The 25000-nt window shown below is 33.2% G+C and overlaps 1 protein-coding gene across 4 annotated transcripts in view; it reads right to left on the minus strand.

The window, feature by feature from the left end:
- Window positions 1-25000, minus strand: part of htr4 (5-hydroxytryptamine receptor 4) — a 239574-nt gene that overhangs the window by 185170 nt on the left and 29404 nt on the right. For 2 of the 4 annotated variants that reach the window (XM_061976506.2, XM_061976507.2), the window contains exon 2: window positions 18040-18233. The exons of 1 other annotated variant lie outside the window; for it this stretch is intronic. In XM_061976506.2, the coding sequence (XP_061832490.1) occupies window positions 18040-18208 (169 nt within the window). In that variant the 5' untranslated portion in view covers window positions 18209-18233. Of the gene's footprint in view, window positions 1-2515; window positions 2562-18039; window positions 18234-25000 lie in introns of those variants that run through there. One more of the 4 variants, XM_061976510.2, reaches the window with a different exon arrangement.

Consider the following 25000-nt stretch of genomic DNA (forward strand, 5'->3'; position numbering starts at 1 on the left):
TGTCAATGATGTCACAGTACGTGGATTACTGATGGAACCCAAACGCCTCACGTGGTCATCGTGACGTCAATTATATTTATATAGCGCTTTTTCTCTCGTGACCCAATATGTAAGTTCCATTTAAAGCAGTGTGGGTGGCACTGGGTGCAGGTGGGTCAAGTGTCTTGCCCAAGGACACAACGGCAGTGACTAGGCGGGGATCGAACCTGGAACCCTCAAGTTGCTGGCACGGCCACTCTACCAAATGAGCTATACCGCCCCGTCCTTACACCGATCACTAGAACCATACAGCCATCACTAGAACCATACAGCGATCACTAGAACCATACATCCATCGCTAGAACATACACCCATCGCTAGACCCACACACCCATCGGTAGAACCACACACCCATCGGTAGAACCACACACCCATCGCAAGAACCACGCACCCATCACTCAAACCATACACCCATCACTCGAACCATACACCCATCACTACAACCATACACCGATCGCTAGAACCATACACCCATCGCTACAACCATACACCGATCGCTAGAACCATACACCCATCACTACAACCATACACCGATCGCTAGAACCATACACCCATCACAAGAACCATACACCCATCGCTAGAACCATACAGTCATCACTAGAAACACAAACCCATCGCTAGAACCACACACCCATCGCTCGAACCATACACCCATCGCTCGAACCATACACCCATCACTAGAACCACACATCCATCGCTCGAACCACACACCCATCGCTCGAACCATACACCCATCGCTAGAACCACACACCCATCGCTAGAACCATACACCCATGGCTCGAACCATACACCCATCACTAGAACCATACATCCATCGCTAGAACCATACACCCATCATTAGAACCACACACCCATCACTAGAACCATACACCCATCGCTAGAACATACACCCATCACTAGAACCCCACACCCATCACTAGAACCATACACCCATCGCTAGAACCACACACCCATCGCTATAACCATACACCCATCGCTAGAACCATACACCCATCGCTAGAACCACACACCCATCGCTCGAACCATACACCCAACGCTCGAACCATACATCCATCGCTAGAACCATACACCCATCGCTAGAACCACACACCATACACCCATCGCTCGAACCATACATCCATCGCTAGAACCATACACCCATCACAAGAACCATACACCCATCACAAAAACCATACACCCATGGCTAGAACCATACATCCATCACTAGAACCACACACCCATCACTAGAACCATACACCCATCACTAGAACCATACATCCATCGCTAAAACCATACACCTATCACAAGAACCATACACCCATCACAAAAACCATACACCCATCGCTAGAACCATACAGCCATCACTAGAACCACACACCCATCGCTAGAACCACACACCCATGGCTCGAACCATACACCCATCACTAGAACCATACACCCATCACTAGAACCATACATCCATCGCTAGAACCATACACCCATCACTAGAACCACACACCCATCACTAGAACCATACACCCATCGCTAGAACCATACATCCATCGCTAGAACATACACCCATCACTAGAACCCCACACCCATCACTAGAACCATACACCCATCGCTAGAACCACACACCCATCGCTATAACCACACACCCATCGCTAGAACCATACACCCATCGCTAGAACCACACACCCATCGCTCGAACCATACATCCATCGCTAGAACCATACACCCATCGCTAGAACCACACACCCATCACTCGAACCATACACCCATCGCTCGAACCATACATCCATCGCTAGAACCATACACCCATCACAAGAACCATACAGCCATCACAAAAACCATACACCCATGGCTAGAACCATACATCCATCACTAAAACCACACACCCATCACTAGAACCATACACCCATCACTAGAACCATACATCCATCGCTAGAACCATACACCCATCACTAGAACCATACATCCATCGCTAGAACATACACCCATCACTAGAACCACACACCCATCGCTAGAACATACACCCATCACTAGAACCACACACCCATCGCTAGAACCACACACCCATCGCTAGAACCACACACCCATCGCTAGAACCACACACTCATCGCTAGAACCATACAGTCATCGCTAGAACCATACAGTCATTGCTAGAACCATACAGTCATCGCTAGAACCATACAGTCATCGCTAGAACCATACACCCATCGCTAGAACCATACACCCATCACTAGAACCATACATCCATCGCTAGAACATACACCCATCACTAGAACCACACACCCATTGCTAGAACCATACACCCATCGCTCGAACCATACACCCATCGCTAGAACCATACACCCATCGCTAGAACCATACACCCATGGCTAGAACCATACAGCCATTACTAAATTGCCGCCCCGTCCTTGGACAGACGGCGCCAAAGTTTGGACTTGGGCGCCAATAAGCATCACACCTGGATGGAATTGCGCGAATAAGGCGCTCATGACGTCATGCAACTCACCACGTCTCCACGTCCTTCCAGGGCCGTCACGGCGCTAAATCCGCCTGCGCGACATCCCTCCCCCCCGCCGCTGCCCACCCAGCAAGGAGTCCAGAACAATCACATGGTCGTACGTCCAGGCTGGGAGGCGAGCAGCAGAGACCGCGCGTCGGAGGCAGAACCAAGAACGCAACCAGGCGGGAATGAATGACCGTGCGGCGGGGAAAAACGTCCACTCGGACCCGTGGGCCTTGCGACTTGGAGCCGCCGGGCCCCGCAGCGAGGAAGCAGGCTGGCTGGAAGTCTGCGGGGAGGACGCGCAGCCCGCAGGAGCGCTCATGTGCGCAATATTGCTCCCTCTGCTCCGCTCATGTGCGTAATGGTGCTCCCTCCGCTCCGCTCATGTGCGTAATGGTGCTCCCTCCTCTCCGCTACGCTCATGTGCGCAATGGTGCTCCCTCCTCTCCGCGCCGGCTCCCAGCCATAGACGTCCTGCCTGCGCGCAGGCGCCGTGGCCACTCTCCCATTGAGATATAACGTGCAGCAAAAATTGATGACAATGCAGAATGACGTCAAACTAGTACTAATATCATCACATTCATACACGTGGATTATGAAGACAGCAAAAATAAAGAAAACAACACTTGATCGCCCCCTGCTGGTTGCTCACGTTGATCAAAGTTGTTTTTTTTTAACAATGTGTTTCTTAACCTGGGTTCGATGGAACCCTAGGGGTTCGGAGGTTGAGACACACCCGACTCATGTACCATGAATTGATTAAAGGTGGACCCTGACGACAGCAGAAGTCAGACTGATTTGCGGGTGTGTCATTTGTTGTGAGTTGATGCACTGTGTTGCTTTTGTTCATTGAACAAGGTGATGTTCATGCAGTTCATGTTGTGCACCAGGACAAAAACATACAACTTTGTCTTCAATTTGAAAACAAATATATTTATTTTTCACTAAAGAAGGGTCCGGTGAATGCACATATGAAACTGGTAAGGTTCGGTACCTCCGACAAGGTTGAGAAGCACTGAACTACAGGTAGCGCGGCTGAGTTTGCTCTCAGTGCTGCTGGAGTGATCGCCAAGTGCCCGAAGAGAGTCGGCACACGGGGGTGACGCCACCTGCAACCCGGGTACTGAAACATGGCAGGGTTAGATGTTTTATGTGATTCACAGGTAGGATTCGGTCAATGCCAAAAAAGTACCGGACACTGCAGCCATCGCTAGAACCACACACCCATGGCTAGAACCACACAGCCATCGCTAGTACTACACACCCATCACGAGAATTGAACACCCATCACGAGAACCATACACCCATCACGAGAACCACACACCCATCGCTAGAACCACACACCCATCGCTAGAACCACACACCCATTGCTAGAACCACACACCCATGGCTAGAACCACACAGCCATCGCTAGTACTACACACCCATCACGAGAATTGAACACCCATCACGAGAACCATACACCCATCACGAGAACCACACACCCATCGCTAGAACCACACACCCATCGCTAGAACCACACACCCATCACCAGAACCATACACCCATCGCTAGAACCATACAGCCATCGCTAGAACCATACAGCCATCGCTAGAACCACACACCCATCACTAGAACCATACAGTCCTGAGACAGTGGCAACAAAGAAAATATTATGCAATGAATTAGAAAGTGTACTCCAATATATATATATATATATATATATATATATATATATATATATATAATATACAATATATAGATATTTATTTGTAATAAACTACCAACAGGTCTTCAATCAACTACATTTTTTTTAATTTTAAAACATTATTGATCCGTCAGGAGTTCCCAGCAGGCACACGACATTGAAACAACCTTGACAACTTGTTCAATGATGTCCTAATTAGCAACTCAAACCTAACGTTAAAACAACATACTTTTTGACAACCTTTAATCAATGTCAGGTTGTGACGTTGATTTGAACATTGAAATTTGGTCATTTTCCCAACCAATATTCTACAACACAAATACAACGTTGAAACAACATGCTTTTTGACGTTTAATCAATGTTAGGTTCTGACGATTATTTGACCGTTGAATTTTGGTCATTTCCCCAACCAATATTCCACAACACAAATACAACGTTGAAAAAACATACTTTTTGACGACATTAATTCAATGTAAGGTTCTGACGTTGATTTGAACATTGAAATTTGGTCTTTTCCCCAACCAATATTCTACAACACAAATACAACATTGAAACAACATGCTTTTTGACGACGGTTAATCAATGTCAGGTTGTGACATTGATTTGACCATTGAAATTTGGTCATTTTCCCAACCAATATTCTACAACACAAATACAACATTGAAACAACATGCTTTTTGACAACGTTTAATCAATGTCAGGTTCTGACGCTGATTTGAACATTGAATTTTGGTCATTTCCCAACCAATATTCAACAACACAAACCTCACGTTGAAACAACATGCTTTTTGACAACGTTTAATCAATGTCAGGTTGTGACGTTGATTTGACCGTTGAAATTTGGTCATTTCCCCAACCACAAATAAGACGTTGAAACAACATGCTTTTTGACGAAATTAATTCAATGTCAGGTTCTGACGTTGATTTGAACATTGAATTTTGGTCATTTCCTAACCAATATTCTACAACACAAATACAACATTGAAACAACATGCTTTTTGACGACGGTCAATCAATGTTAGGGTCTGACGATGATTTGATCGTTGAATTTTGGTCATTTCCCCAACCACAAATACAACGTTGAAACAACTTGCTTTTTGACGAAATTAATTCAATGTCAGGTTGTGACGTTCATTTGACCGTTGAAATTTGGTCATTTTCCAACCAATATTCTACAACACAAACCTAACGTTGAAAAAACATGCTTTTTGACAACGTTTAATCAATGTCAGGTTCTGACGTTGATATGACCATTGAATGTGGTCATTTCCCCAACCAATATTCCACAACACAAATACAACGTTGAAACAACATGCTTTTTGACGACGTTTAATCAATGTCAGGTTGTGACGTTCATTTGACCATTGAAATGTGGTCATTTCCTCAACCAATATTCAACACAAATACAACGTTGAAACAACATGCTTTTTGACGAAATTAATTGAATGTCAGGTTGTGACGTTAATTTGAACATTGAAATTTGGTCATTTCCCAACCAATATTCCACAACACAAATACAACGTTGAAACAACATGCTTTTTGACAACGTTTAATCAATGTCAGGTTGTGACGTTGATTTGACCGTTGAAATTTGGTCATTTCCCCAACCACAAACAAGACGTTGAAACAACATGCTTTTTGACGAAATTAATTCAATGTCAGGTTCTGACGTTGATTTGAACATTGAAATTTGGTCTTTTCCCCAACCAATATTCTACAACACAAATACAACATTGAAACAACATGCTTTTTGACGACGTTTAATCAATGTCAGGTTGTGACGTTGATTTGACCGTTGAAATTTGGTCATTTTCCCAACCAATATTCTACAACACAAATACAATGTTGAAACAACATGCTTTTTGACGAAATTAATTCAATGTCAGGTTGTGACGTTGATTTGACCGTTGAAATTTGGTCATTTTCCCAACCAATATTCTACAACACAAATACAATGTTGAAACAACATGCTTTTTGACAACGTTTAATCAATGTCAGGTTCTGACGATGATTTGATCGTTGAATTTTGGTCATTTCCCCAACCAATATTCTACAACACAAATACAACGTTGAAAAAACATACTTTTTGACGACATTAATTCAATGTCAGGTTCTGACGTTGATTTGAACATTGAAATTTGGTCTTTCCCCCAACCAATATTCAACAACACAAACCTAACGTTGAAATAACATGCTTTTTGACGACGTTTAATCAATGTCCGTTTCTGACGTTGATTTGACCGTTGAAATTTGGTCATTTCCTAACCAATTTTCTACAACACAAACCTAACGTTGAAACAACATGCTTTTTGACAACGTTTAATCAATGTCGGGTTGTGACGTTGATTTGAACAATAAAATTTGGTCATTTCCCCAACCAATATTCTACAACACAAATACAACGTTGAAACAACATGCTTTTTGACAACGTTTAATCAATTTTGGCTTCTGATGTTGATTTGACCATTGAAATTTGGTCATTTCCCCAACCAATATTCTACAACACAAACCTAACGTTGAAACAACATGCTTTTTGACAACGTTTAATTAATGTCAGGTTGTGACGTTGATTTGACCGTTGAAATTTGGTCATTTCCCCAACCAATATTCTACAACACAAATACAACGTTGAAACAACATGCTTTTTGACGACGGTTAATCAATGTCAGGTTCTGACGATGATTTGATCGTTGAATTTTGGTCATTTCCCCAACCAATTTTCAACAACACAAATACAACGTTGAAACAACATGCTTTTTGACAACATTAATTCAATGTCAGGTTCTGACGTTGATTTGACCGTTGAATTTTGGTCATTTCCCCAACCAATATTCTACAACACAAATACAACGTTGAAACAACATGCTTTTTGACGACGATTAATCAATGTCTGATTCTGACATTGATTTGACCATTGAAATTTGGTCATTTTCCCAACCAATATTCTACAACACAAATACAACGTTGAAACAACATGCTTTTTGACAACGTTTAATCAATGTCAGGTTGTGACGTTCATTTGACCGTTGAAATTTGGTCATTTTCCCAACCAATATTCTACAACACAAATACAACGTTGAAACAACATGCTTTTTGACAACGTTTAATCAATGTCGGGTTCTGACATTGATTTGACCATTGAAATTTGGTCATTTTCCCAACCAATATTCCACAACACAAATACAACGTTGAAACAACATGCTTTTTCACAACGTTTAATCAATGTTGGGTTCTGACGTTGAGTTGACCATTGAAATTTGGTCATTTTCCCAACCAATATTCTACAACACAAATACAACGTTGAAACAACATGCTTTTTGACGACGGTTAATCAATGTTGGGTTCTGACGATGATTTGATCGTTGAATTTTGGTCATTTCCCAAACAACAACGTGGATCCAACGTTAGACATCAACATTGTCTCGGTTTACAAATACAACTATTTTGCAACGTTGTTTAAACGTCCCTTTTAAAAGGACATGTAGGTATTATTTCTGGCAGTGATATTTACAGTGTATGACATATTGCGTTTGACTTGTCTATTCTTGCTGCTGTGACATTTGTGCGGTCTTAGGGGCGGTGACGCTATAAGACCTCAGGCTCTTCTTAACCTTTTATGTTGTGTTCTCCATTGTATACTGGGTTTATTTGTCTGAAAAAGGATTACATAGAAATAAGCTACTTTACTAATAGGGCTGGTGTAGGTATATGGTAACATGGTGTATAGTTATATGTAGCATGCCTAAAAGGTTTAATGTAATTAAGTATATTATTAAAGAGGTCAAAATTAAGGCCCATTTATGATTAAGGGGTTGAAGTATTTGGTGTGTAAATTGTATAAAAACTGGAAGTTGAACAATAGTCAGTAGTGTGTTGAGTCATAGGGGTGTTAAAGAGGGAAATAGGGTTCATGGAAGGGTGAGGGCCAGTATAATTAGGAGAATACCTAAAAGGGTGGAGGAAATAAATTGGTCAAAAAGGCTTACTATCATGGTCAAAATCAGTAGAGCATTAAAATCTAGTAAATTAGGGTTCTTAAGGGACTTATAATTTAAAACCTTACCAGGGATGACAAAAATAAAAATAATTCATGAGAATACGATAGTTATAAGTCAAGGGGAGGGGTCTAACTGAGGCATGACGTTAAGGGTGGGTTCCAGCCCACAACAAACATCACCATGTTGTTCCAGACCACAGCAAACGTTACCATGTTGTTCCAGACCACAGCAAACGTCACCATGTTGTTCCAGACCACAGCAAACATCACCGTGTTGTTCCAGACCACAGCAAACGTCACCATGTCGTTCCAGACCACAGCAAACGTTACCATGTTGTTCCAGACCACAGCAAACGTCACCATGTTGTTCCAGACCACAGCAAACGTTACCATGTTGTTCCAGACCACAGCAAACGTTACCCAACTTGCAAAGATTGTAATAAATCCATTAGAAGAAGACTTTAACTTGGACACACACACCGATACCTTTGACTATTCTAAGTCAGTCATTACCAGGAGTTATCTCACCCTCTGACAAGTTTTACTAATGTTTTACAATGTTGTAAAAATGTGTAGAATAAATATTACATTTCGACATTTCTGTCAACCAACATTTGCGTCAGCCTGCGACAGTCATTTTGATAGTAGGCTAATATAGCTTACATCATGTGTTGTCTTCATTATAACACTTATATAAGACTTTTAAAGTCATTTTGATAGTAGGCTAATATTGCTAATATAGACACTTACATCATGTGTTGTCTTCATTGTAATTTTAATAGTAGGCTAATATAGCTAATATAGACACTTACATCATGTGTTTCTTCATTATAACACTTATATAAGACTTTTAAAGTCATTTTGATAGTAGGCTAATATAGACACTTACATCATGTGTTGTCTTCATTATAACACATAAGACTAAGTCATTTTGATAGTAGGCTAATATAGACAATTATATCATGTGTTGTCTTCATTATAACACTTATATAAGACTTTTAAAGTCATTTTGATAGTAGGCTAATATAGACACTTACATCATGTGTTGTCTTCATTATAACACTTATATAAGACTTTTAAAGTCATTTTGATAGTAGGCTAATATAGACAATTATATCATGTGTTGTCTTTATTATAACACTTATATAAGACTTTTAAAGTCATTTTGATAGTAGGCTAATATAGACACTTACATCATGTGTTGTCTTCATTATAACACTTATATAAGACTTTTAAAGTCATTTTGATAGTAGGCTAATATAGACAATTATATCATGTGTTGTCTTTATTATAACACTTATATAAGACTTTTAAAGTCATTTTGATAGTAGGCTAATATAGACACTTACATCATGTGTTGTCTTCATTATAACACTTATATAAGACTTTTAAAGTCATTTTGATAGTAGGCTAATATAGACAATTATATCATGTGTTGTCTTTATTATAACACTTATATAAGACTTTTAAAGTCATTTTGATAGTAGGCTAATATAGACACTTACATCATGTGTTGTCTTCATTATAACACTTATATAAGACTTTTAAAGTCATTTTGATAGTAAGCTAATATAGACACTTACATCATGTGTTGTCTTCATTATAACACTTATATAAGACTTTTAAAGTCATTTTGATAGTAGGCTAATATAGCTAATATAGACACTTACATCATGTGTTGTCTTCATTATAACACTTATAAGACTAAGTCATTTTGATAGTAGGCTAATATAGACAATTATATCATGTGTTGTCTTCATTATAACACTTATATAAGACTTTTAAAGTCATTTTGATAGCAGGCTAATATAGCTAATATAGACACTTACATCATGTGTTTCTTCATTATAACACTTATATAAGACTTTTAAAGTCATTTTGATAGTAGGCTAATATAACTAATATTGACACTTACATCATGTGTTTCTTCATTATAACACTTATAAGACTAAGTCATTTTGATAGTAGGCTAATATAGACACTTACATCATGTGTTGTCTTCATTATAACACTTATAAGACTAAGTCATTTTGATAGTAGGCTAATATAGACACTTACATCATGTGTTGTCTTCATTATAACACTTATATAAGACTTTTAAAGTCATTTTGATAGCAGGCTAATATAGCTAATATAGACACTTACATCATGTGTTTCTTCATTATAACACTTAAGACTTTTAAAGTCATTTTGATAGTAGGCTAATATAGACACTTACATCATGTGTTGTCTTCATTATAACACTTATATAAGACTTTTAAAGTCATTTTGATAGTAGGCTAATATAGACACTTACATCATGTGTTGTCTTCATTATAACACTTATATAAGACTTTTAAAGTCATTTTTATAGTAGGCTAATATAGCTAATATTGACACTTACATCATGTGTTTCTTCATTATAACACTTATAAGACTTTTAAAGTCATTTTGATAGTAGGCTAATATAGACACTTACATCATGTGTTGTCTTCATTATAACACTTATAAGACTAAGTCATTTTGATAGTAGGCTAATATAGACAATTATATCATGTGTTGTTTTCATTATAACACTTATATAAGACTTTCAAAGTCATTTTGATAGTAGGCCATTATAGACACTTACATCATGTGTTGTCTTCATTATAACACTTATATACGACTTTTAAAGTCATTTTGATAGTAGGCTTATATAGCTAATATAGACACTTACATCATGTGTTGCCTTCATTATAACACTTATAGAAGACTTTTAAAGTCATTTTGATAGTAGGCTAATATAGACAATTATATCATGTGTTGTCTTCATTATAACACTTATATAAGACTTTTAAAGTCATTTTGATAGTAGGCTAATATAGACACTTACATCATGTGTTGCCTTCATTATAACACTTATATAAGACTTTTAAAGTCATTTTGATAGTAGGCTAATATAGACACTTACATCATGTGTTGTCTTCATTACAACACTTATATAAGACTTTTAAAGTCATTTTGATAGTAGGCTAATATAGACACTTACATCATGTGTTGTCTTCATTATAACACTTATATAAGACTTTTAAAGTCATTTTGATAGTAGGCTAATATAGACACTTACATCATGTGTTGTCTTCATTATAGCACTTTTATAAGACTTTTAAAGTCATTTTGATAGTAGGCTAATATAGACACTTTCATCATGTGTTGTCTTCATTATAACACTTATATAAGACTTTTAAAGTCATTTTGATAGTAGGCTAATATAGTTAATAGACACATGTATTGTCTTCATTGTAATTTTAATAGTAGGCTAATATCGCTAATATAGACACTTACATCATGTGTTTCCCTCATAAGACTTATATCTGTATATAAAGCTATTTTATAGTCGAATATGGCTCTTTAAACATTTTGAGTTGTTGAACGGTCCCGTGAAGGTCAGTAAAGGTCAGCGTTGTGTGATTAAAAAGTGATATTCCAGGAGAGAATCAAGTCCAGTGGAAAATGCTTAAAGAGGAAAGGTTCTTATTAGCTGGAGTGTGAGAGAGTTTAGGTCTGGCTCACTGAAGCAGTAATTAACAAGATGTCAATGTTTGACATGTTCCCAAGCTAATTGGCTCGCTACACAATATTTCTGTTTGGTACTTGGAGTCCACCGTCACAAGGTGAAATGTTTTCTCAACACTACAGTCTCATGCGCACAACATCCCTTCATAACCACAATATGAGAACTTCAGACGTCGGGTCAAATTCACAGGCCTGCACAACCTGCCATCCGGCGCCAGAACGTAATCATCTGTTGGAGTACAGTCAGCGATCACCTCGCTCTATGCAACCTCGCTCTCTCTCGTGTTTCATTGGTCTCGTGTCTTCCTTGTCGTTCCTTCCTGCAGTCTGCCTTCGTTCCACGTGACGAGCTGTGCGTCTCGTCTTCCTTGTTTGTTGATCCTCAACCTCCCGCTCGGACACGGACCTTTTGACGCTCCGCTCTACCCCCGACAACCTGCCTGTCTCACGGACCTTTCCAGTTTGCCTTTCCCCTCCAGGACCTCGCCTCTCGCTCAACACACAACAGCTAATCTCCACACATAGTCTCACACACACACTCTTGGATTTTTGTCACACTCCATTTCCTAAGTTTATTCATATTATTGTTTATTATATATATTGTTAATATTTATGATAAATACCTAGAGTGATATTATGTAACTTCTCACGTCTAAAACCCGGAAATACTAAATGATATGATTTTAGAAAATTGAGTGTGCGGAATTGTTCCTAAAAAGTCGGGCTTTTGTCCAACAGTCAGAAATTCGTCCTCTCGGTAAATGATGAATTCATGAGGGTCAGGCGGTTCCTTTTGGTCCTTTTGTAAATAACAATATATCAATAACTAATGTTAGTGTTTATCTGTAAATAACAATATATCAAAAACTAATGTCAGTGTTTCTGTTAATAACAATATATCAATAATAAATGTCAGTGTTTATCTGTAAATAACAACATAGCAATAATAAATGTCAGTGTTTGTTAATAACAATATATCAATAATAAATGTCAGTGTTTCTGTTAACAATAAATCAATAATAAATGTCAGTGTTTATCTGTAAATAACAATATATCAATAAATGTCAGTGTTTCTGTTAATAACAATACATCAATAATAAATGTCAGTGTTTATCTGTAAATTACAATATATCAATAATAAATGTCAGTGTTTCTGTTAACAATATATCAATAATAAATGTCAGTGTTTATCTGTTAATAACAATATATAAATATTTATGTCAGTGTTTACTTGTAACTAACAATATATAAATTATGAATGACAATGCTTATCTGTAAATAATATATAAATAATAAATGAAAGTGTTTTTGTTAACAAATAATAAATGTCATTGTTTCTGTAAATAATATATAAATAATAAATGTCAGTGTTTATCTGTTAATAACAATATATAAATAATTTATGTCAGTGTTTACTTGTAACTAACAATATATAAATTATGAATGACAGTGCTTATCTGTAAATAATGTATAAATAATAAATGTCAGTGTTTTTGTTAATAACATAAATAATAAATGTTATTGTTTCTTTAAATAATATATAAATAATAAATGTCAGTGTTTATCTGTTAATAACAATATATAAATAATTTATGTCAGTGTTTACTTGTAACTAACAATATATAAATTATGAATGACAGTGCTTATCTGTAAATAATGTATAGATAATAAATGTCAGTGTTTTTGTTAATAACATAAATAATAAATGTTATTGTTTCTTTAAATAATATATAAATAATAAATGTCAGTGTTTATCTGTTAATAACAATATATAAATAATTTATGTCAGTGTTTACTTGTTACTAACAATATATAAATTATGAATGACAGTGCTTATCTGTAAATAATGTATAAATAATAAATGTCAGTGTTTTTGTTAATAACATAAATAATAAATGTCATTGTTTCTGTAAATATATAAATATTAAAATGTCTGTTAATCTGTAAATAATATATACATACATGTCAGTGTTTATCTGTAAATAACAATATATAAATAATAGATTTCAGTGTTTATCTGTAAATAACAATATATAAATATTAAATGTAAGTGTTATTTAAATGTAAATACTACATAAATAATAAATGTCAGTGTTTATCTGTATACAACATATAAGTAATGTCAGTGTTTATCTGTAAATATATAAATAATACATGTTAGTGTTTATCTGTAAATATGTAAATAATAAATGTCAGTGTTTATCTGTAAATAACAATATATCAATAATAAATGTCAGTGTTTCTGTTAATAACAATATATCAATAATAAATGTCAGTGTTTATCTGTTAATAACAATATATAAATAATAAATGTAAGTGTTTAAATGTAAATACTACATACCGGTAAATAATAAATGTCAGTGTTTATCTGTAAATAATATGTAAATAATAAATGTCAGTGTTTATCTGTAAATAACAATATATCAATACTAAATGTCAGTGTTTCTGTTAATAACAATATATCAATAATAAATGTCAGTGTTAATCTGTTAATAACAATATATAAATATTTATGTCAGTGTTTACTTGTAACTAACAATATATAAATTATGAATGACAGTGCTTATCTGTAAATAATATATAAATGATAAATGTAAGTGTTTTTGTTAATAACATATAAATAATAAATGTCATTGTTTCTGTAAATAATATATAAATATTAAAATGTCTTTTTATCTGTAAATAATATACTGTATACATACATGTCAGTGTTTATCTGTAAATAATATATAAATAATAAATGTCAGTGTTTATCTGTGGATAACAATATGTAAAAGGTTTTCAGTGTTTATCTGTAAATAACAATATATAAATAATAAATGTAAGTGTTGTTTAAACGTAAATACTATATAAATAATAAATGTCAGTGTTTATCTGTAAATAATATGTAAATAATACATGTCAGTGTTTATCTGTAAATAACAACATATCAATAATAAATGTCAGTGTTTATCTGTTAATAACAATATATGAATAATTTATGTCAGTGTTTACTTGGAACTAACAATATATAAATTATGAATGACAGTGCTTATCTGTAAATAATATATAAATAATAAATGTCAGTGTTTTTGTTAATAACATAAATAATAAATGTAATTGTTTCTGTAAATAATATATAAATATTAAAATGTCTGTTTATCTGTAAATAATATATACATACATGTCAGTGTTTATCTGTAAATAATATAATAAATGTCAGTGTTTATCTGTGGATAACAATATATAAAAAGTTTTCAGTGTTTATCTGTAAATAATATATAAATAATAAATGTAAGTGTTGTTTAAATGTAAATACAATATAAATAATAAATGTCAGTGTTTATCTGTAAATAATATGTAAATAATAAATGTCAGTGTTTATCTGTAAATAACAATATATCAATAATAAATGTCAGGGTTTCTGTTAACAATAAATCAATAATAAATGTCAGTGTTTATCTGTTAATAACAATACATAAATATTTATGTCAGTGTTTACTTGTAACTAACAATATATAAATTATGAATGACAGTGCTTATCTTTAAATAATATATAAATAATAAATGTCAGTGTTTTTGTTAACATAAATAATAAATGTAATTGTTTCTGTAAATAATATATAAATATTAAAATGTCTGTTTATCTGTAAATAACATATACATACATGTCAGTGTTTATCTGTAAATAATATATAAATAATAAATGTCAGTGTTTATCTGTGGATAACAATATATAAATAATAGATTTCAGTTTTTATCTGTAAATAACAAAATATAAATAATAAATGTAAGTGTTGTTAAAATGTAAATACTATATAAATAATAAATGTCAGTGTTTATCTGTAAATATTTAAATAATAAATGTCAGTGTTTATCTGTAAATAACAATATATCAATAATAAATGTCAGTGTTTCTGTTAATAACAATATATCAATAATAAATGTCAGTGTTTATCTGTAAATAACAATATATCAATAGTAAATGTCAGTGTTTCTGTTAATAATATATCAATAATAAATGTCAGTGTTTATCTGTTAATAACAATATATAAATAATTTATGTCAGTGTTTACTTGTATCTAGCAATATATAAATTATGAATGACAGTGCTTATCTGTAAATAATATATAAATATTAAATGTCAGTGTTTTTGTTAATAACATAATAAATGTCAGTTTCTGTAAATAAAATATAAATATTAAAATGTCTGTTTATCTGTAAATAATATACTGTATACATACATGTCAGTGTTTATCTGTAAATAACAATATATAAATAATAAATGTCAGTGTTTATCTGTGGATAACAATATATAAAAAGTGTTCAGTGTTTATCTGTAAATAACAATATATAAATAATAAATGTAAGTGTTGTTTAAATGTAAATACAATATAAATAATAAATGTCAGTGTTTATCTGTAAATAATATGTAAATAATAAATGTCAGTGTTTATCTGTAAATAACAATATATCAATAATAAATGTCAGTGTTTCTGTTAATAACAATATATCAATAATAAATGTCAGTGTTTATCTGTTAATAACAATATATAAATATTTATGTCAGTGTTTACTTGTAACTAACAATATATAAATTATGAATGACAGTGCTTATCCGTAAATAATATATAAATAATAAATGTAAGTGTTTTTGTGAATAACATATACATAATAAATGTCATTGTTTCTGTAAATATATAAATATTAAAATGTCTGTTTATCTGTAAATAATATACACATACATGTCAGTGTTTATCTGTAAATAACAATATATAAATAATAAATGTAAGTGTTGTTTAAATGTAAATACTATATAAATAATAAATGTCAGTGTTTATCTGTAAATAATTTATAAATAATAAATGTCAGTGTTTATCTGTAAATAACAATATATGATAAATAAATGATGAATAAATAAATAATAAATAATCATTTATAACAATATATAAATAATAAATGTAAGTCTTTAAATGTAAATACTACATAAATAATAAATGTCAGTGTTTATCTGTATACAATATATAATTTCAGTGTTTATCTGTAAATATATAAATAATAAATGTCAGTGTTTATCTGTAAATAATACATAAATATATGGCAGTGTTTATCTGTAAATAATATATAAATAAATGTCAGTGTTTATCTGTAAATAACAATTTAAAATAGATGGCAGTGTTTATCTGTAAATTACAATATATAAATATATGTTGATGTTTATCTGTAAATACTATATATATAATAAATGTCAGTGTTTATCTGTAAATATATAAATAATAAATGTCAGTGTTTATCTGTAAATAACAATATATAAATAATAGTGTTTAAATGTAAATACTACATAAATAATAAATGTCAGCGTTTAAATGTAAATACTACATAAATAATAAATGTCAGTGTTTATCTGTATACAATATATAAATAATTTCAGTGTTTATCTGTAAATATATAAATAATAAATGTCAGTGTTTATCCGTAAATAATACATAAATATATGGCAGTGTTTATCTGTAAATAATATATAAATAAATGTCAGTGTTTATCTGTAAATAACAATTCAAAATAGATGGCAGTGTTTATCTGTAAATAACAATATATAAATATATGTCAATGTTTATCTGTAAATTACAATATATAAAATATGTTGATGTTTATCTGTAAATAATATATAAATAATAAATGTCAGTGTTTCTGTAAGTAATATATAAATATATGTCAATGTTTATCTGTAAATAATATATGCATGTCAGTGTTTATCTTTAAATAACAATATATAAATATATGTTAATGTTTATCTGTAAATAATATATACATGTTTTTATCTGCAGATAATATATAAATAATGTCTGTTTCTGTAAATAATAATATACAAATAATAGATGTCAGTGTTTATGTATGAATATACAAATAATAAATGTCAGTGTTTATCTTTAAATAACAGTATATAAATAATAAATGTCATTTTTATTTTCTCAGATAACAAGAGTCAAAAGTGTGTATATTTTGATTGGAGAATCGATATCAGAGCAGAACTATCTGGTATCGACGGTATGGATATTTCAGCACATCACTAAGCAGGAGATGAAGACTTGTTCACTTCAAAAGTTCAAGAGTTTGACATTTCTGTTTGCATGGGGATGAAAAGTTCAAAAATCAACCCAGTTTTTCTCAATAACTTTCCGTTAAGCCCCCCCCCCCCCCCCCCCCCCCCCCGGGAAGAAGACTCTATAAATAGTGTTATAAGTACACCTCTGCGTAACATTGCATCCTCACCACTATTTGAGAAGGAGATGTTGGACTGCCTTTGGAAAAGTTCATGGAATTCCTAACCTTCCTCCGAAGATATTCCAAAGTTTCCTGGCACCAAAGCGTCTTCTGTGCGCCGCGTGGCGGGCGAGTCGCCGGCGAGGGGGAGTGACAAACACGAGAAGGGAGCCGGCCTCGCCAACAAGACCTCACGCTGCGTCTCGCTGAAGCCGTGGATGCAAATGTGAGTCATCAGACGCCGCAATCATGGTCTCCTCCTGACGGAAAGATAAATGCTCAAACTCCTGCCACCTACGAGGCACAGATGGTGTTTGCTGGAGTGATGCTACAACTTTTGGAGCTTCTCACACTGGGAGCTTGAAAATGTTTGTAATTCCACAATTACAACCTACTCAATCCTTTTCTCGCGTTGACTTGCCCGGTAAGGTCTATTCAGGTGTACTGGAGAGGATAGTCCAACCTCGGATTCAGGAGGAACAGTGTGGTTTTGGTCCTGGTGGTGGAACTGTAGACCAGCTCTATACTCTGGGCAGGGTCCTTGAGGGTGCATGGGAGTTTGCCCAACCAGTCTACATGTGTTTTGTGGACTTGGAGAAGGCATTCGACCGTGTCCCTGTGGGGAGTGCTCAGAGAGTATGGGGTAACAGACTGTCTGATTGTGGCGGTCCGCTCCCTGTATGATCAGTGTCAGAGCTTGGTCCGCATTGCCGGACTTAGGGTTAGGGTTAGGGTAAACTTTTTTTTTTTTAAGTTTTAAAAAAAGTTTAAAAAAAAGTTTAAAAAAAAGTTTTAAAAAAGTTTTAAAAAAGTTTTTAAAAAGTTTTTAAAAAGTTTTTAAAAAGTTTTTAAAAAAGTTTTAAAAAAAGTTAAAAAAAAATTAAAAATATTTAAAAAAAATTAAAACTAATTTAAAATTTTTAAAAAGAAATAAAAAAATAAAAATAAAAATTTAAATTTTCGAAAAAATTAAAAAACAATTAAAAAATCTAAAAAAAAATTAAAAAAATTTAAAAAAATTTAAAAAAAATTTAAAAAAATTAAAAAAATTTAAAAAAAATTTTAAAAATTAAAAAAAATTTAAAAAATTTTTAAAAAATGTAAAAAAAATTTAAAAAATTACAAAAAGGTAAATGTAAAAAATGATTTTCAAGGTAAACAAATGATTTTCAAGGTAAAAAAAAAATTTTCAAGGTAAATTTTTTTTTTCAAGGTAAAAAATCATTTAAGGTAAAAAAAAAATTTCAAGGTAACATTTTTTTTTTCAAGAGTAAAAATGATTTTCAAGGTAAAAAATGATTTTCAAATTTTTAAAAAATGTTTTTAAAATTTTTAATTTAAAAAAAAATGTTTTTAACTTTTTTAATTTTTTTTTTTAAATCTTTTTTTAATTTTTTAATTTTTTTTAATTGTTTTAAAACAATTTAAAACAATTTTAAATTGCTTTGATTTTTTTAAACAATTTTAACAATTAACATTTTTTTTTAGGGTTAGGGTTAGGGTTAGGGTAAACATTTTTTTAAAAAAAGTTTAGAAAAGTTTAAAAAAAAAGTTTAAAAAAAGTTTTAAAAAAAGTTAAAAATAATTTAAAAAATGTAAAAAAAAAAATTTAAAAATTTAAAAATTTAAAAAAAAATTTAAAAAAAATTTAAAAATTAAAAGAAAAAGTGTTTCAAGGTAAAAAAAATGTTCAAGGTAAAAAAAATTTTTCAAGGTAAAAAATCATTTTCAGGTAAAAAAAATTTTTCAAAGTAAAATTTTTTTTTCAAGAGTAACAATGATTTTCAAGGTAAAAAATGATTTTCAAATTTTTTAAAAATGTTTTAAAAATTTTTACTTTTTTTAAAAATGTTTTTAACTTTTTTAAATTTTTTTATTTTTTTATTTTTTTTATTTATTTTTTTTTTAAACAATTTTAAAAATTTTTGATTTTTTTAAACAATTTTAACAGTTAAAATTTTTTTTTAGGGTTAGGGTTAGGGTAAACATTTTTTTTTTTTAAGTTTAAAAAAGTTTTAAAAAAAGTTTAAAAAAAAGTTTTAAAAAAGTTAAAAATAATTTTAAAAAATGTAAAAAAAAAATTAAAAAAATTAAAAAAATTAAAAAAAATTCTAAAAAAAAAAAAAAAAAATTCAATAAGTTAAAAAAAAATTAAAAATTTTTAAAAATGTGTTTTCGGACACGTTTCCAGTGAGGGTTGGACTCCACCAAGACTGCCCTTTGTCACCCATTCTGTTCTTAACTTTTATGGACAGAATTTCTAGGCGCAGTCAAGGCGTTGAGGGGATCTGGTTTGGTGGCTGCAGGATTAGGTCTCTGCTTTTTAAACATGATGTGGTCCTGATGGCTTCATCTGGCCAGGATCTTCAGCTCTCACTGGATCGGTTCGCAGCCGAGTGTGAAGCGACTGGGATGAGAATCAGCACCTCCAAGTCCGAGTCCATGGTTCTCGCCCGGAAAAGGGTGGAGTGCCATCTCCGGGTTGGGGAGGAGATCTTGCCCCAAGTGGAGGAGTTCAAGTACCTCGGAGTCTTGTTCACGAGTGAGGGAAGAGTGGATGGTGAGATCGACAGGCGGATCGGTGCGGCGTCTTCAGTAATGCGGATGCTGTATTGATCCGTTGTGATGAAGAAGGAGCTGAGCCGTAAGGCAAAGCTCTCGATTTACCGGTCGATCTACGTTCCCATCCTCACCTATGGTCATGAGCTTTGGGTTATGACCGAAAGGACAAGATCACGGGTACAAATGAGTTTCCTCCGCCGGGTGGCGGGTCTCTCCCTTAGAGATAGGGTGAGAAGCTCTGTCATCCGGGAGGAGCTCAAAGTAAAGCCGCTGCTCCTCCACATGGAGAGGAGCCAGATGAGGTGGTTCGGGCATCTGGTCAGGATGCCACCCAAACGTTGAACAGTTGAATTGTTGAACAGTTAAAGAAAACCTTTCTCAAGCAGCTATTGCAAGGAATTTAGGGGATTTCACCATCTACGCTCCGTAATATCATCAAAGGGTTCAGAGAATGTGGAGAAATCACTGCACGTAAGCAGCTAAGCCCGTGACCTTCCATCCCTCAGACTGTACTGCATCAACAAGCCACATCAGTGTGTAAAGGATATCACCACATGGAACACTTCAGAAACCCGCTGTCAGTAACTACAGTTGGTCGCTACATCTGTAAGTGCAAGTTAAAACTCTCCTATGCAAGGCGAAAACCGTTTATCAACAACACCCAGAAACGCCGTCGGCTTCGCTGGGCCTGAGCTCATCTAAGATGGACTGATACAAAGTGGAAAAGTGTTCTGTGGTCTGACAAGTACACATTTCAAGTTGTTTTTGGAAACTGTGGACGTCGTGTCCTCCGGACCAAAGAGGAAAAGAACCATCCGGATTGTTCTAGGCGCAAAGTGTAAAAGGCAGCATGTGTGATGGTATGGGGGTGTATTAGTGCCCAAGACATGGGTAACTTACACATCTGTGAAGGCACCATTAATGCTGAAAGGTACATACAGGTTTTGGAGCAACATATGTTGACATCCAAGCAAGTTACCATGGACGCCCCTGCTTATTTCAGCAAAAAAAAAAAGTTAAAAAAAAGTTAAAAATATTTCAAAAAATTTTAAAAATATTTTAAAAAGAAATTAAAAAATTTAAAAAAAAAATTAAATTTTTGAAAAAATATGTTTTTTTTTAGAAATTTAAAATTTTTTTTTAAAAATTTAAAAAAAATTAAAAAAATTAAAAACAAATTTCAAAAAGTTAAAAAAAATTAAAAAATTAAAAATAAGTGTTTTAAGTTAAAACATGATTTTCAAGGTAAAAAAATTTTTTCAGGTAAAAAATGATTTTCAAGGTAAAAAAAAATTTAAGGTAAAATTTTTTTTTCAAGGTTAAAAATGATTTTCAAGGTAAACAAATGATTTTCAAGGTAAAAAAAAATGTTCAAGGTAAATTTTTTTTTTCAAGGTAAACATTTTTTTTCAAGACAATGCCAAGCCACGTGTTACATCAACGTGGCTTCATAGTAAAAGAGTGCGGGTACTAGACTGGCCTGCCTGTAGTCCAGACCTGTCTCCCATTGAAAATGTGTGAAGCCTAAAATAGCACAAAGGAGACCCCCGGACTGTTGAACAACTTAAGCTGTACATCAAGCAAGAATGGCAAAGAATTCCACCTGAGAAGCTTCAAAAATGTGTCTCCTCAGTTCCCAAATGTTTACTGAGTGGAAAGGCCATGTAACACAGTGGTGAACATGCCCTTTCCCAACTACTTTGGCACATGTTGCAGCCATGAAACTCTAATTATTTGCAAAAAAAATAAAAAATTTATGAGTTTGAACATCAAATATGTTGTCTTTGTAGCATATTCAACTGAATATGGCTTGAAAAGGATTTGCAAATCATTGTATTCCGTCCCAACTCATATGGAAACGGGGTTTGTAAGTAACCATGGTGATTAAACTCAGGAGGTGCACAAACAGGAACTAAATGAGGTTGCTATGGCAATTGGACAGCAGTTATCATTTTTGAAATGTTGCAATAAAACGAACACACAGAAAAGTACCCCGGGTTGAAATGTGAGCGGTACCCGGTCCCTACTGGCGCCGGATGCAAAAAGGAAGCGTCAGAAGGATTGATTTAGTGGAGGACTTGACTCGTAATTAGCGCGCTGACCGCAACAAAGGAGTGAGCACGGAGATACGGAGGAGGGAAAAGAAAAAGTCTTATTTGGCCAAGATGAAGAGGCCGGTTTGGTTGGCACGGTAACCGTGCTGGCAGGACATGGCGGGGGAATTGCATCCAGTACTCTGGATATTTTTTAAGGGGGGGGGGGGCATCTTAAGCCAGGGGATGAATCCGTCAGAATGCAGGTGTGAAATAAATTGGACCATCATGCATGACCTTTGCCCTACATTCATTTTATTATTATGTGTTGTCAACTTTGTACTTTTTTTTTTTTTATACATCATTGCCTGAAATATAGCGACTTGTCCAGGGTTTACCCCGACTTCCGCCCGAATGCAGCGGAGATCGGCTCCAGCACCCCCCCCCCCCGCAACCCCAAAAAGGGACAAGCAGTAGAAAATAAATGGATGGCATTGCCTGAAATAAATAAATAAATGAAAATGAATGAAAAATTAAACATCAAAGTTTTGTTTTTTTGGACGGGGATTCCATCTTGGATCAGCTGCCCCCGTCACTTCCTTCTGTTTCTGTGATAAAATACTTACACATGTTGAGTAGTCGCACTTTGGATTTGACTTGGAAATTCTTTTGTATTCTTAATTCTTGTTTTTAAAAGCTAACTAAGTGAATTATAAAAAGTTAAAGTAGCAATGATTGTCACACACACACACACACACACACTACGTGTGGCGAAATTATTCTCGGTATTTGACCCCCTGGGAGGTGAGGGGAGCAGTGAGCAGTGAGCAGTGGCCGCGCCCGGGAATCATTTTTGGTGATTTAACCCCCAATTCCAACCTTTGATGCGGAGTGCCAAGCAGGGATAAATAAAAATAAATTAAAAATTTTAATAATTGGCTTTTATTCATCACTTTTTAGTAGGAGCTTTTTAACTCATGACGCAAAAAATAATAATTAATTAAAACTAATGTTATGAATTATTGAATTAAGGCTCTAATATTCCACTTTGAACAATTGTGTTGGGAAAATGTATGTTGTGTTTTTGCCATAAAAAACAAGGTTTTCCTTAACAAAAACAAAGACAAAAAAAAAATAAAGCTATGTCGACAGGTAGATCTAATAATAATAATAATAATAATAATACCTGGGATTTATATAGCGCTTTCCTTCAAGACAAAAAATAAAACTATGTCGACAGGTAAATCTAATAATAATAATAATAATAATAATACCTGGGATTTATATAACGCTTTTCTAAAAGACAAAAAATAAAACTATGTCGACAGGTAGATCTAATAATAATAATAATAATAATAATATCTGGGATTTATATAGCGCTTTTCTAAAAGACAAAAAATAAAACTATGTCGACAGGTAGATCTAATAATAATAATAATAATAATAATATCTGGGATTTATATAGCGCTTTTCTAAAAGACAAAAAATAAAACTATGTCGACAGGTAGATCTAATAATAATAATAATAATAATAATAATAATACCTGGGATTTATATAGCGCTTTTCTAAAAGACAGAAAATAAAACTATGTCGACAGGTAGATCTAATAATAACAATAATAATAATAATAATACCTGGGATTTATATAGCGCTTTTCTAAAAGACAAAAAATAAAACTATGTCGACAGGTAGATCTAATAATAACAATAATAATAATAATAATAATAATAATAATACCTGGGATTTATATAGCGCTTTTCTAAAAGACAAAAAATAAAACTATGTCGACAGGTAAATCTAATAATAATAATAATAATACCTGGGATTTATATGGCGCTTTTCTAAAAGACAAAAAATAAAACTATGTCGACAGGTAGATCTAATAATAATAATAATAATAATACCTGGGATTTATATAGCGCTTTTCTAAAAGACAAAAAATAAAACTATGTCGACAGGTAGATCTAATAATAATAATAATAATACCTGGGATTTATATAGCGCTTTTCTAAAAGACAAAAAATAAAACTATGTCGACAGGTAGATCTAATAATAATAATAATACCTGGGATTTATATAGCGCTTTTCTAAAAGACAAAAAATAAAACTATGTCGACAGGTAAATCTAATAATAATAATAATAATAATAATACCTGGGATTTATATAGCGCTTTTCTAAAAGACAAAAAATAAAACTATGTCGACAGGTAAATCTAATAATAATAATAATAATAATAATAATAATACCTGGGATTTATATAGCGCTTTTCTAAAAGACAAAAAAATAAAACTATGTCGACAGGTAGATCTAATAATAATAATAATAATAATAATACCTGGGATTTATATAGCGCTTTTCTAAAAGACAAAAAATAAAACTATGTCGACAGGTAAATCTAATAATAATAATAATAATAATACCTGGGATTTA

The sequence above is a fragment of the Nerophis lumbriciformis genome, linkage group LG16 (genome assembly GCF_033978685.3).
Source record: "Nerophis lumbriciformis linkage group LG16, RoL_Nlum_v2.1, whole genome shotgun sequence".
NCBI classification, from domain to species: Eukaryota; Metazoa; Chordata; class Actinopteri; order Syngnathiformes; family Syngnathidae; genus Nerophis; species Nerophis lumbriciformis.